General features: G+C 29.8%; 3 protein-coding genes and 5 non-coding genes across 16 annotated transcripts in view; 5 read left to right on the top strand and 3 right to left on the bottom strand.

The window, feature by feature from the left end:
* The window catches only part of Rbp (RIM-binding protein), a 40,696-nt gene extending 32,663 nt beyond the window's left edge, over positions 1–8,033 (top strand). For 8 of the 9 annotated variants that reach the window (XM_070643898.1, XM_070643896.1, XM_070643895.1 and 5 more), the window contains one exon: positions 1,373–8,033. In XM_070643898.1, coding sequence (XP_070499999.1) covers positions 1,373–2,026 — 654 coding nt within the window. In that variant the 3' untranslated portion in view covers positions 2,027–8,033. The remainder of the gene's footprint in view (positions 1–1,372) is intronic. The other variant, XM_070643897.1, reaches the window with a different exon arrangement.
* A 186-nt stretch (positions 8,034–8,219) lies between these two features.
* Positions 8,220–8,338, top strand: LOC139093519 (5S ribosomal RNA). The gene has a single exon (XR_011544703.1). It is a non-coding gene; the product is annotated as a 5S ribosomal RNA (ribosomal RNA).
* An 83-nt stretch (positions 8,339–8,421) lies between these two features.
* Positions 8,422–8,494, top strand: TRNAE-CUC (transfer RNA glutamic acid (anticodon CUC)). Its single transcript has one exon. It is a non-coding gene; the product is annotated as a tRNA-Glu (tRNA).
* Positions 8,495–8,699: 205 nt separating this feature from the next.
* On the bottom strand, positions 8,700–8,772 carry TRNAE-CUC (transfer RNA glutamic acid (anticodon CUC)). Its single transcript has one exon. It is a non-coding gene; the product is annotated as a tRNA-Glu (tRNA).
* Positions 8,773–8,907: 135 nt separating this feature from the next.
* On the top strand, positions 8,908–9,921 carry Pmm2 (phosphomannomutase). The gene is made up of 2 exons (XM_070644050.1): positions 8,908–9,638; positions 9,692–9,921. Exons 1-2 carry the CDS (start codon positions 9,031–9,033, stop codon positions 9,834–9,836), a joined length of 753 nt encoding a protein of 250 aa, XP_070500151.1. The 5' UTR covers positions 8,908–9,030; the 3' UTR covers positions 9,837–9,921.
* Positions 9,922–9,973: 52 nt separating this feature from the next.
* On the top strand, positions 9,974–10,046 carry TRNAE-CUC (transfer RNA glutamic acid (anticodon CUC)). The gene has a single exon. It is a non-coding gene; the product is annotated as a tRNA-Glu (tRNA).
* Positions 10,047–10,601: 555 nt separating this feature from the next.
* TRNAE-CUC (transfer RNA glutamic acid (anticodon CUC)) lies at positions 10,602–10,674 on the bottom strand. Its single transcript has one exon. It is a non-coding gene; the product is annotated as a tRNA-Glu (tRNA).
* Positions 10,675–10,947: 273 nt separating this feature from the next.
* LOC139093250 (threonylcarbamoyladenosine tRNA methylthiotransferase) lies at positions 10,948–12,863 on the bottom strand. Its single transcript, XM_070643909.1, has 2 exons — positions 12,614–12,863; positions 10,948–12,560 (listed from the first exon to the last, which is right to left on the bottom strand). Exons 1-2 carry the CDS (start codon positions 12,770–12,772, stop codon positions 11,013–11,015), a joined length of 1,707 nt encoding a protein of 568 aa, XP_070500010.1. The 5' UTR covers positions 12,773–12,863; the 3' UTR covers positions 10,948–11,012.
* Between the last annotated feature and the right edge of the window lie 2,386 nt (positions 12,864–15,249).

Below are 15,249 nucleotides of genomic sequence, written 5' to 3'. Positions count from 1 at the left end.
ACTGATATTCAGAGTATTTCTTGGATGCTACATGAAATTACGTCTAAAGCTAACTCCCAAATGCTATTCAATCTCTGTAAACATCATTTTCATAAGTAATTTAGTCACCGATTTATCAATATTAAGACAGGAAACAGTCAAAAATTAATCAATTTCAACCTCTGAATTAATATCTTAATGAATGTTGTTACTAGTGTGTGTTTGCCAGGTCAATGTCGTAGTGTTATTGGAATTAACTAGTGTTGATAGACTAAATGGATGCATCCTCAAATAAAATTAAAAGAATTTTCTTCCTAAATCTTAGTGCTATGAATTTTTTTTTCTTCCTATTTTTTTTTAAATTCTATTTTTCTATCAACATAAACCTCTCTCTATCTCTATCTCTCTCTCTATTCTACATTTATTTTTCATTACGTTTAATTTATTTAACAGAAATTAAAATAATATATGAATATAATTCAGTCAGTTTAGATGTTATACACAGACCAAAAAAAATCACATTTATTCTTTAGTCAGTTTCTTTTTTGCTAATGAGTTTTATTTACTTAATCAGTTTTACTATCTTTAATTATCTTTAATTTTCTTTATATATCAACAAAAGTTTAATATGTTCAACAATAGAAACGAACTAAAAATTAATCATTTTGATAGGCAAAAAAATATATATAATTATTTATTAATGAAGAAATTCTCGAGGAACACAAAAGATTTGAAAGGCATAGAATGTCATTTTGACTATAATAGTATTCAAAGAAGTCGTGACAATCGTCAAATCCATGTTTAATTTCTCAATACTTAATTGCTCTGAAGTCAATTGATTAGCTTTCTACTGATGTGGCCTCAAAGTGCAATAACTAGTTTCTCTTTCTAGTCTATAGGTAGTTCTAGTTGCATTACTAAAGCATGAGCTATAGCCTGAAGGGTCATACAGATCCTTAGATCTGACAAACATTGACATATTCATAGATGTCACCCGAAACAGCCAAACTTAATATAAACCTTTTGTATTCCTCGAGATGAAGGATGTTGAATTTATTTCATTTCTTACAACATTCTTTTCTTTCACTAGAAAACTCAGTGTTGTGCTATTCTATCATATATTCTTACATTTACCATTCTCTATTAACTACATCAAAATAATTCTTAAAAAATCTGTTAGAAAATCTTTCACATTTATTATTAGAAAAAAATTCTATTTCTAAGCTGAATATATACAAAAAATAATTTCTATTCCGATAGGGATGTTAATAACATTATCCATAGCATATAGCGCAACAGTGTAGTTTTTAAATTTAATAAATTTTATTTAATTAAAAAAAATTATGGAAAAATGTAAGTATGTATTTACAAAGAATCTACCAACTAATTATAGGGGATGCAGGCCGCTGGTAATATGCAAGCCCGAACGCCTCTACAGCAACCACAACAACAGAACAATTTGATGGGACCCAATCGAACGCCACAACAGGCACCAAATCAGCAAGGAAATATGATGGGTCCAAATAGAAATCAACAACAACCTCAAACACAACAACAACAACAGCAGCAACAGCAACAACAAAATATGGGGGCCAATTCAATGATGCAAACACCACAACAACAGCAACAGCCTGGTATGGGAGTTATGGGAATGGGAGGTCCCCAACAGAATCAACAACAACAACAGCAACAACAAAATATGATGAATAATATGAGAGGCGGCCCTGCAAATAATATGCAACAACCACCCATAACGACGTCACAATCAACGGGACTATTTTCGTCGTCACTATTTAGTGGTCCAGCGAATGCTGCCGGATCAATGTTTGGTAGTAATCGAGGACCACAAATGGGCCAACAGCCAGGTCAAGGACAAAGTCCGTTTGGACAGCAACCAGGTCAACCCGGTCAGCCAGGTATGAATCAATCGGGTCAACCGAGTATGTTGCAAAAATTGGGTGATATTGCAAGTGCCGCGCCAGGTGGTGATATGTTATCAAAAGGCAAAGATTTAATATTTATGAAATTTGGTCTGGGCGGAAAATAACCCATACCATCGATACAATTTAGTTTATCAAATTATCAACTAGTCATCATTCAAATTACTTGTTTAAATAACTACTATCTTTAAAGAAACTAAGGGACGGATGGAGTGGCAACAACCAATAAATTATAATGAAAAAGTTAATTTATTGAGAATTAAAAAATGGAGAATTATTATTATTATTAGCATAAAAAGTTATTACATTGATAATAAATAATGATGTTTGGGGTTGGAATTGTAAGGAATCGAGGGGGGTTAGGGTGACTTTATGGAAATTGATCAGTTATCGATAGATTTTTTTAATGCAGGCATAAGAATAAACAGTCGAAAACCTAAATTTAATAAAAAATGGAATTGGAATAGTTTAAAATTATTGTACTTCGTGGTAGATACTCGAATAAATAAGAAGAGGTCCTTATACATTGACTCTGTGTCCTTGTGCCTGCATGTATAAAATCTGTCAATTTCTCAAAATTTACACCAATCTAGCTTCTAAAAATATAAAGGTTTGGTGTTGTTTTTGAAGAAAATGTCAGTCAATTGATCAAAATTCATCTTATATCCCCTTAAATTCCCCACAATACACCCAAACATTAATAATGATAATAATGGTAAAACAAAAAATTATTCAAAACATAGACTTTATATATCAATTTAAAAAAGAAGTGAACTATCAAAAAAAAAAAAGTGAAAAAAAAAGAGAAAAAGCAGACGACTTGTAATATATTATACATTTAATGACCTTATAATATAAACTAAAATATAATAAATAATAATAAATTAATATTGATTGGTAACTACTGTAATATAGTATTATTTAATGTTATGATAATGATAAAATAATTATAATAATAATTAGTTACGATAACAAAATAATAATAAAAATGAGAAAATCCTTCTTTAAAAACAAAAAAAAAGAACAAGAACCAGAGGTAAATATTCGTTTATATAGTAACACATTGATATATATAAACTTTAATGTACAATAATCGTTAAAATAAACTAATTTTTTCCCTCGAAACAAAAAAAAGTAAGAAAAAAATTGATAAAAAAATTGAACTAACGTTAAATGATTTATACATACATATATAAAGATACTTTACATATATCCTATTATTGGGGTTCAGGGGGTCTTTTGAGTTGGAGAATTTTTGGCTTATATTTCAAATTTAACAATTAGAAGCTGCAATATTGCTTCTTAAGGACTCAGTTTTGGTTAGAGTTTGATGGTTCAAACTCTGAATTTATATTTAGATAGTTTGGCTAGAACCTGGCTAGCTCAGACATTAGCTGACTTAAATTGGCTTCAATTTTCTTTTGATACTCTAAAACCAATTAAATTTGGAAATTCCTAATCGAAATCTATAACTTTGATAATTCTTCAGACTAAGCCGCAAGGTGCATCTATCAATCTAATCTCTAACAAGTCCATCAATTCGCCCAACTCAAAAGACCCCACTATACACCAAATATTTATAAAAGAAGAGACATCTACGCACATTTGAATGAGAATGCTTCTGCATAATTTGAATTAAGTTGATCTTGTTAATTTTTTTAGTCTGTTGTGATGTTGACATGCAATAATGATGCAAACTAAAAAAATGGTTATAGAATTTAATTTAAAAAAAAATTATATCGACGAGTAAATAAAAACTTTAATAAGTAAGAAAAATTAGATTTTTGCTTCACTTAAGATTATTATTGCATTAACATCATCAATGATTATTGACGCAATTAAGAAAAAAATCCCTTCTTTTGTTATTTCGTTAAATTGCAATCGGGCTTATCATGAAAAATTTAATTATTGATACTATTGAAAAGAGAAATGTTTGGGTAGAAATAAAATAATGAAATTGAGCACAATTCACACAATTTTAAAAAATGCGCCGCTTTCAGTTTTCGAATTATTGAGCTTTATGTCCAAATGAGTCGAACGAATGAATGAAATTACAACATACGTCATAAAAAAACTATATAAATTATTATGAAAAAGATATAGAATGAATTTTTCCAATCGTTATTTACTGTTCATGTTTTTAGCTCTCCATTTATTATTCAATACATTGTTATCTAATATTTTTCCAATGTTTTTTAGTTATCTATTACGTATTATAGTAAATATACACAGAAAAAATTTTATCTCAAAAATCATACAGCAAATTATGAAACTATATGCAAGGTGAGATGAGCTTTTGGGTATCATTTGACTCTGATATTAAGATGCTCGCTTTAAAGGATGTTTATGAGGATATACTAAGATTATTACTATCGTACCCACTAGATCCAATTCGAAATGGAAATACATGATCATCAGAACACTGATCAAATTATTATGAATGCATTTAACCTTGTCAACAGGAGTCTTGTGCCTAAATGTATAAGATATAGCTTCATAGCTTACAATTTCGAAGCATCACCAGAAACCGTACACAAGATAAGTCAATTCATGCCCATAAGGTCACCAAATCTTGCAGTCCTTTTCTATTCAGTCAAATTCAAATCTTTATAGGCTTTGTTAAAAGTTCATGCTCAAAAAAATATAAAGGAAATGAAAAAAATCTACTTATTTCAAAGCGAATCCCTTAATCAAGAAAAAAACTTTCTTCATAAACAAAAAAAGACAACGGAAATATGAACAAAATATAAAGTATGTAGCTTTTATAATATGTAGTCATAACTAACAATCACAACAAAAAAGTAAAGAATAATGAAAAACATTTATCTCATAGTTCTATCAAACTCTCTTTCTCTACTTCTAACTCTATTTCCCTATTTCAATCTTCCTATCCCCAATCTTAATCGTTGATTCTTTTTTCATTCGCTTTGATTTTGTCCTAAAATGAATTTTTGTTGATTATTGGTGGAACTCGGAAATGAAATTTGAATGTTTTGAGATTGATTACATTCTAAGAATGGCAATAAACAAGCTTTGAACTCTCTTGGAACTGAATTGCAGTTTAAATTTTGATGACAAATGTTAAATTTCTAAAGAACTTACCGATTTACTTGAAATTCCAAACTTAAAACGGAATATTAATAATTTTCACTTTTTCTGATCTTAAACAACTACGAACTTTATTCCACTGATCTTTACAGCACTATTTTACAGTTTTACACACAATTAGAACATTCTGAATCAATAAACTGATTAAAACTTTCAGAGATAGAAAAAATTCCACCAAAACAAACTTTTCAAGAGAAAGCCAACTACGACCTAAAAATTTTTCAAAAAAACGGAGCCAACTTCATTCAATCAGAAAACATTCAAATTTCAATTTTCGGTTATAAATTTCCTAGCGAACAATATAAATATGAATATATGAATTACAATCTAATGTCAACAAATAATTATCAAACAAGAAAATATAAGAAATTTAATTATTAAATAATAAATTAAATAAAAAATATTTGGATGAGAAAAAAAAAATCTTGTAAATGAAACATCTGTTTGGTGCCTTTCTCAATATATTAAAACTCCGATTAATTTCTCATTTTTCTGTATCTTCAGATGTACCAAAAGACAATTGGGCAAACTTTTTCAGTTATTTATTCCTATTATCATTTCTATGCAGTCGATGTCATTAGCAAGCATCGTCTTTAGTAAAGTTTTTTCCCCAATTCACTTTTACATATCAAAAAAGGAAAAATAATTCTTAGAAAAGTGGGCAGTCTTTAATTTCGATTAGAACGTTCTAATTTTCATTAAGCTTTCATAAGAAGATCCATAAGAAGATATACAATTTTCACTGCCAATTCACGTTCTACAAAAAGATGAAATATGAAATTAAATTAAAAACTAAAAAAATTTGCTTGCAGTTGAAATGAAAAAGTATTAGGAAAAAGAAGAGCTATGGCGAGTTTGAGGTAGGATTTAAATTGAAACAGTTTTTGGATTTGAAATTTTAATTTGAATCTTAATAAGCTTCCTAAAATTTGAATTTTAATTTATAACCTACAAATTTTAAAACTTTATTTTCATGGGAAAAATCATATATTTTTTAAATTATTTTGTATATTGAAAAAATACTTTAATTTACCAATAAAAAGCTGTTACAAAAGAATTATATTTCAATTTCACCATAAAAGTCTGTCAAAAACGACAAAAAGAGATGAAAAAAATAATCAAATAAAACCTTAAAAAATCTCTCGCTCTCTCTCTTTCAAATAGCTATCGCATAGTTGACATAAAACCATTCAAAAAGTGACAATACATTTTTATTAAGTGAGAAAATTAAAACTTTAAATGTTGAAATTTTCATCAAAAAAATTTAAGAAAAAAATTTAACAGTAAATTTTAAAGACAAAGAAGATCTATTAAATTGAAGGATGAAGTTACCTGGTATATAGCTATATAGATAGAGAAAATTACTACTGCTAATAATCGACCTATGACTATTAACAATTTGGATCCAACTACAAAAAAAGATAAAAAATTTGAGAAAAACCAAAAAATCCTAAAAAATATAATGAAAAAATTTTTATTCATATATCTCGCTTATGCTGTTGCAGCCCAATGAATTTTTGGTCATACTTATTAACATTTTCTCACGCTCTAGTATAACAATTTGCATAATAAAGCTCAAATTATGAAACAAAAATTTGATAATGAAGAAAAAAAGACATGTGGAGGTGTATAAAGCATACATATCATTATAGCTGCATAATATTTTGCTCTATTCCGCAAACAAAAAAAAAAATGAAACAATTCATCATCATTGATTCTCATTTTTTCCTTTCTAGTAAATTAAAATAAACTTCCAATCGAAAAAAAATAATGAAAAAAATTTAAAAAATAAAAAAGCTTTTTCGTCATCAAAACGGCTTGAACTAACTGTGAAGGCACGTCCTATTGAATAAAAAAATATATTATATATTGATATATCCTATTATAATGAAAAAGAAGAAAAAAAAAACAAATCCAATCTATTATTCTTTTTGAGACAAAGAAAAATGAGACCTTGAGTGATAAATGTTATTGTAAAGATAATTATTTGTAAAAAAATCTAATGACAAGTCGATAAGAACTCTTCTAATTAACTGCTGTTGCTAAATAAAAATGATGAAATCTTGAAATATTTATAAATGACAAAAAACATCAAATTTAATAAGTGGTTATAAAAAAAATTGATACTTGTGCTAAATTATCGAGACAAACAAAAAAGGTATGAATGTTTAAATGACAAAAAAATAAAAACCGAGTAAAAAATTCAATCGTTTTCTCTTCTGTCACTTTTTCCTGTTGAAAATTTTTCATTTTGTCCAAAATGCTTTAAAGAAAAATTGAAAAAAATAAAAAAATTGAAAAAGAAAATATGAAAAAATATTTATACAAGGGGTTGGGGTGGGGGATCATTGAGGTTGGAGTTGATGATTTTTGGGGTCTTTTAAGGGAAAGATTCTAGTACTTCATTTTGTTCTTTGCACTTTTTCAATCTAGAATAAGATTCTACTACCTCTTTTGTTGAGAATTCTGTAAAATCTAGTCCACATATTGAAGCAATTATCTAGAACATCTTAAAATCTAGTATTCCAGTCAAATTCTACTATATTGAATAGTAATAGAACTCAAAACCTAGAAAAGCCCTAACTCTAGCTTTTCTTGCCTTCTACTATTTTAATTCATATCCTTTATAACTTCCTATTCATACCCAAATTTAATTCAGAAAAATCTGATTTTTTGATCTAATTAGAATCTTTAATCTCAAAAAATTCAAAACTCTACAATATCGACCACAATATCTAACCCATTTCAACCCCTAAAGTGTTTTGTACACGCCAAGAAAAATTTACAAAGAAAATGGAACGTATGAAAACTGTATAGCGACAACCAAAAAACACACACACACACATAAAACTAAAGAATAATAAATTTAAATGAAAAAAAAATGATGTTAAATATATCTGAATATGTATCAAAAGAAACAAAAAAAAAAAAAAAAATCTAGCAAATGCATAAACCAACTGCAAAAAAAGACAGACATAAAAATGTTACTAACATTCTTAAGATCAACAACCCATTATTCTCTTTCATTGAAAGTATAAAAATAAAAATGATAAAAAATAAATTTTCAGACGTTTGCGAGTTTTTACTTCTTTCTTAAATATATTTCAGGGAGTTTTAAATTTCAGGAAGTCATTGCTTTTCAGTTCTTTAATAGATGTCCTTTAAATAAAGTAAGCAGCAACAAATTCACTCGTTAACGTCCATATCACGTTGAAACCACCAGTTCTCGTCCGATCACTGAAGTTAAGCAACGTCGAGCATAGTTAGTACTTAGATGGGTGACCGCTTGGGAACGCTATGTGCTGTTAACTTTTTGCATAATTTCCATATTTTTTTTATCGAAGATTTTAGGAAGATAAAGTTTTCATGACCAAAGTTCATTTATATCTCAATGTCCCATGTAGTCTAGTGGTTTAGGATTTCACGCTCTCACCGTGACGACCCGGGTTCGAATCCCGGCATGGGAATATATTCTTTTTGCTAAATTTTTAATTGCATTTAGCTAGATTTTATTTTAATTAACCATCTATAGATTGCAATATTAGTTGTGTTCCGTTTCCATTTTGTTTCTTTATGTTCCTGTTGCCCGATAAAAAATTAAATAATTATAAATTTAAGAAGATTAATAAGATGTGTGCAAAAAAATAAGTTAAAAATTCTGCAAAAAAGATATTCCCATGCCGGGATTCGAACCCGGGTCGTCACGGTGAGAGCGTGAAATCCTAAACCACTAGACTACATGGGACATTATTTGTTATATACTGTTTTGACAAAATACATATTTGAACTTCAATGAGCTTTTTTGGTGAAAAGCTCATGAAATGTTTTGTAATAGTAGGCTATGCCTTATCACACAAGCGGGGCATTCAACTTTTAAATGTTTATATTATTGCGAGTAATAAATTAAAGGGAACACGTAGCTTTTACTAATTTCGCCAGTATCAATATCAATTTCATTTAAATATTCAAACTAACACGAAGCTATTTAGATTATTTGTAAAATATGTCGAGTCTCAGTCGTGATGAAATTTTATTATTATTTGATGTTGATGGGACATTAACACCGGCAAGAAAGTCAATCGAAAAGGAATTTGAGGAATTTTTGTATACAAAGGTGAAGTCAAAGGCAACAATTGGAGTAGTTAGTGGGAGTGATTTAGAAAAAATCAAGGAACAGCTTAATGGGGATCGTCTTTTGAAGGATTTTGATTACGTATTTTCAGAAAATGGATTAGTTTTCATTAAGAATGGAGTAGAAATAAGCAAGCAATCAATCCAAAAACATCTCGGTGAAGCAAATATTAAGCGACTTATCAATTTTTGTTTACATTATATTGCTGATCTCGATATTCCTATCAAACGTGGCACATTCATCGACTTCCGCAATGGTATGATAAATATCTGTCCCATTGGAAGACAATGTACTTATGAGGAGAGACTTGTCTTTAATAAATATGATGATGAGCATCAAGTTCGTATTAAGATGGTTGAGGATTTAAATAAAGAATTTGCAGATGTAGACATCACCTTTGCTATTGGTGGTCAAATTAGTATTGATGCATTTCCAAATGGATGGGATAAGAGATATAGTCTTAATCATATTGGCAACGAGTAAGTTCTTTGTTATATTGCCCTGATTTAATCTAATTAAATTTGATCTTTAGGTTCAAGGAAATTCATTTCTTTGGAGACAAAACAGCACCAGGAGGAAATGATCATGAAATTTTTGCTGATCCGAGGACAATTGGACATACAGTTAGTGATCCCAAAGATACCGAGCGTCAACTAGCTGAATTGTTGAATTTATAAATCAATGAGTATTACTCAGGGTATTACTTGTCATACTTTAAAAGTCATTAAAAATAAAAATCGATAAAATTTATTATAAAATTGACATTTGAGAAGTTTAAATTGAATATTTGCCACATACTAGCTTCAACAATAACTCCCATGTAGTCTAGTGGTTTAGGATTTCACGCTCTCACCGTGACGACCCGGGTTCGAATCCCGGCATGGGAATTAACTTTTTTGCAGGTTTCATTTTTTTTTGATTTCAGTTTTTTTTTGGATCAATATTATCAATTGCTTAAGTTTTGTGCATTATTGGATATGAATTATAAAATATTAAAACATAGAGCATAAACAAATTTGAAACGAGTGGAAAATGGAACACTATAATTTAAATAGAATCTCTACTTGGGTCTTGGTTTTTAGCGGTTTTTAGATTAGCTGAACCAAAAGTTAGCGATTAAAGCCGTTGAAAAAATATTTTTACTGAATTTTACTTTCCATTTGTGCTAGTCATGCATACTTTTGCTATAATACTACCTCTTAATTCTGTGGACACTTCTATGTTCCTATATTTTGCTTACCTTTATTATTTAGGTTTAAATATAACTAAATAAATTTTAAATGTTACAAAAAAATGCGCTTTTACTTCTGTTTCGGATTAACTGATTTGATCAGAATGAAGTTGGCTCAAGAGCTTCGTTAAATTTAACGAAATGAAATTTAAATCTCAAATAACCGTTTTTTGGCTTTTGAAAAATCTTTAAAAATTCAGCAAAAAAGACATTCCCATGCCGGGATTCGAACCCGGGTCGTCACGGTGAGAGCGTGAAATCCTAAACCACTAGACTACATGGGACATTGAGTTATAAATATACTTTTGGACCTGGGTACTTTATATGTTAATGAATGTTTGGGAAATTGGATAATTCACTAGCGACATGCTGACAGATGTATACTTAAACTCCTACGTGTTTTTAGCTTCTTTTCTACTTTTATTTATAAAAAAAATAATATAAGAATCTTTTTAAATGCATTTATGTCCTTACTTTTTGCATCATAAAACCCCATAAAACATAAAATATCCTTAAAAAGAAAGGAACCGGTCTCAAGAAAGGAATAAAAAACGCAATTGCTTGTTGAATTTCATTTAATTTATTCAAATTCATTAAAATAAAATATACTTCAATTACATTCTCACTCGTACTTAGTCGAGCGCTTTTTATATTCCAAATAAAATTTTATGACGAGGGAGAATCCCAAAAGGACAAGACCGAACAAGAACAATTTATCATTTCTGCCAGTTGTAATTGAATTTGTTGCCTCGCCATTTGTCTCAATAAAATTGCTGTCATGAACGAATCCGTTTCCAATGCTTTGATTATTCAACAAATCCTCCTTAACATTCTCATTAACTTTCTTCCATTTGTCCTCACTGTTAATGATCTCAGCCATCATACTGAATTTTGTCGAACTAATGACCTTTACATTCACAGACTTCCCTAAGAGATTCTCTCGCATCGGCAATAAGATTTGCTCATAAAATTTGTTATGACCAACATAATGCTTCTTATCGTGAGATATTTCAGTCACAAGAACCTCATATTCCATGCCAATCCTATCGCTGTACGGTTCATATGTATAAAATAAATCGGTCAACTTTTTCGTCCTTTGTTTGACTTCATTTGGTGGTATCCTCTTCATATTAGCAGCTGGCGTTCCTGGTCTTGGAAAGAATTGATTAATGAATAGTGATGGGAACTTGTATTTAGCACAAAGTGTCATTGTTTCCTCGAAATCTGCTGGCGTTTCTGTTGGAAACCCACAAATGATGTCTGTTGCAATTGTAACACCAGGAACTTTCTCCTTTAAATAATCTACAATCTTCTCAAAATCAGCAATGCAATACTCTCGTTTCATTTCACCAAGTACGGAATCAGAGCCAGCCTGAACAGGAACATGAAGGAAGCTATAGACACGAGAATGCTTTAAAATGTCAGCAACAGCTTCAAGATGCTCTAGGATGTATGGAGGATTTGTCATACCAATCCTCATTTTACAGCCTTCAGGAATTACTTCAACAAGCTTGTATAGCAATTCAGGTAATGAGGAATCAATGTCACGTCCATATGTTCCAGTATCTTCAGATGTCAGCCATAATTCAACAACACCTTCCTCAAAAGCATCTTTTGCTCGTTGAACAATCTCTTCTGGTGGATATGAAACTAAATCGCCTCTTGCATGCTTAGTTTTGCAGTACGTGCATTGATTCAAACATCCAGAATTAATTGGTATAATTTCAACCAGTGGATTCTTCCTGATTTTCGGCAATAAAAGTGATGGACCCGGTCTGCGTTTCCCGTTTTCCTTCTTTGCTTGCAATAACTTGACCGTATTACCTTTCAGCGTCTCCTCAACAACTTCAACAACTCGGTCAATTTGATTGACACCAACAATACTCAAGCCTTTCATATAATCCTGCTTTGATGCTCCACCTTGCGGTACACAGCCTGCAACAACGACTTTCTTTCCAACATTAAGACCACTTTGAATGTCATTCCTAAATGTATCTTCAGATGGGTTTTTCACTGTGCATGAATTTAGCAGCCACAAATCAGCTTTGTCTTTCTGATTAGTTAAACTATAGCCATATTTCGCCAATTGACCGGCCATATATTCACTATCGGAGTTATTGTGCGAACATCCCCATGTTTTGACATAAATTGTTTGTGTTCCGCTGATGACCTGTAAGAATTGAATGATTATTGATGTTAATTAAGTATAGTTAAGTCACTTACACTTTGGTGATCTCCATTTTCAACGATTTCATTCTCGTTTCCATTAACTTTATTATTTTTCTTCCTCACACGTAGAACAACATTCTTTTTATTGCTGTATCGGTCACTCGGCTTTAAATCTCCGGGTTTCACAATGTCTTCAATATCGTCCAAGTCCATTTAATAGGATTAATCTATAAAATCGTCACTAATTTATCTACAAAATAACTTTTTAATGTTTCCGCAAATTTTCAGATTTTATGTAAACAACAACACATGTTCAACAAATTTTAGTGTTATAAGCCGCACATGATTTGAATATTTAAAAACCGTTACGAAAATTCTAATCTTGAAAGATCAATTCAAATACTTTTGATGAACATTTTGAAGCTTTAAGTAAAGTTTTATTAGCCAAAAAATCGATTTATTAATTAACAAATTTAATTAACCATTCAAAATCTCATTACATAATCCAAATAAGCCCCCCATCTCCATTCAAATTGTGATTAAACATTTTAGGTAAAATCAACAGTTGGTAAATCAATGCGAGTGGAAATAACACGATTATCAACAATTCAAACTTGATTCATAATTTAATTTATGATGATTTCTTCTCTTACGATTCTCCTTATTACAAATCATGCTTTTCAGGAGAAAATAGAAGAGGAAAATTTATGTATGAATACATGTGTATCGGAATAAGGAACAAGTTAACGAAATCCTGAAAATTGGAAAAAGGATGAAGACTTTTCTTTTGCGAGGGAAGTGTTTAAAATGATTAGGAAACAAGCTCATTTGAATAAAATCAGGAAATTGACAGAAGGGATGTTTATTCTACGAAATTTTAAATCAGACCAAATATGACGGGGCAAACAACTACAATAGGGGAAAATCAACTCATTGCAGTTGCTAATACTTTTTGAATATTAAATGACAGTTGATAAATTCTCAACAGAACTAGATAAAGCATCATATTGAATCGTACTTGTATCTAGAATCAAATCAACCAAACTGATCAAATCATTTCCAATCTAACAGAAAAATCTTGCAGAAATTCCTTTTGTATAAATTTCCGCGAGAAAGAAAATTGAATTTTCTGTGCATTATAAACGATAAAAGCAGGAACAGGTATGAGAACAACATATGAGAAAGATATGTGTTCATTGATTGATCGGAAAAAGGGAATTTCACACTTCATTTCCCCTAAAGACTCAATCAAATCGCTCATTTCTTCCTTCATCCTGAACACAATGATGCATGCGTCACTTGTGTTTCTTATTATTTATCAAATCGCAATTTTCCATCTTTTTGAAATCGCGAGAATGAAGCAGCAATTCTTGATTTCTTTACTCGGTTCTTCTTCTCTCCTTTCTCTTTTGTAGGTCACGATTCTCAAAAGAATTTTTTAATTTTATTTTCCTCGTGCTCAAATAAATGTGTATTGATAAATACTTAGAACACTTACCGCCACTGCCGCTCACACATAATTTTTTGAAATTTCTCATAAAGATCTTTGGCGTCATTTGGACTTGACGTCTAATGAAGGTGAAAATAAATGATCCTCGACTCCTTCCTGGGCTTGTCACTCGATTCAATAGATTACAATCTAGACTTGCAGATCTTATTGTCGATAGCGTTTACAAACCCCAACTATCAATAGACGTCACAAGTAAATAGCGCCTTTCGCAAAATATGAAACGAAATGTAATGGAAGAGATGAGAGGAGAACTGAAAGATATGTCTAAAGGGCGCTTATTAAAAGGAGACGAGAAAAGGTTATTTGGATTTCATGGTCATGAAAAAAGTTTTCTTTTTTGGGTTGAAAGGTTTGCTTTGTCTGTCTATGCTTCGTCTTTATTGATTGAGTGTTTTATAAATTTTATGGTGAATTATTTTGATGAAATTTTCATTATTTATGAATTGACGATGAAAATTTTAGGAATGATTGATTAAAAATGTTTGAATTATCTATTACGATGAAAAATTTAAAGAACATTTATCAAAACCTAGTTACTTTAGATATTTTCTAAGATTATAAAATTCAAAACAACATTTTGAGGATCAACTGTCGATTAATATTCAAATTATATTCCCAATTTCAATTGGTTGATTTTCCCCTTCATATGAATATTTTAGTCTGATTTAGAATTTCGTAGAATAAACATCTAATTTATCAAAACTGTAAGGAAGTTCTTCTTAATATACTTATCAATAAATAACTATTGTTCTTTACACTTCAATAGAAACGAATTAATCAACACATAACAATTGTGTCACAATTCCCACTTTCTAATAATCAGTTCAACATGTAAACACAAATTACAACTAATTAGATAGTAAATAGTAATTGACATCAATTTAATATAAAATCAATGATAATAAATCAAATATATTTCAATAAATCATATGTTTGTTATTTCATTTCATTACTGTTATCAACTTTAGATATGTAATTATTGGTGAACGAGCTTATTCATGTAATTTTACATATCAATCATTATTTGTTGTTATTATTATTGGATTTACTGGTCTATTTTTTCAGACAAACCTTAAAAATTTATTTAATTAATAAAGCTAAATTGATCAAAGCGCAGGATACAATTAATTAACTTTCTATTTGTCAACATGGATGTGTGATGTCGGTCATTAGTATTGTG

The sequence above is a fragment of the Chironomus tepperi genome, unplaced genomic scaffold, assembly GCF_022539635.2.
Source record: "Chironomus tepperi strain 1889 unplaced genomic scaffold, CSIRO-AGI_Ctep_v1 contig_335, whole genome shotgun sequence".
NCBI classification, from domain to species: Eukaryota; Metazoa; Arthropoda; class Insecta; order Diptera; family Chironomidae; genus Chironomus; species Chironomus tepperi.
This window is presented reverse-complemented; position numbering and strand designations above follow the sequence as displayed.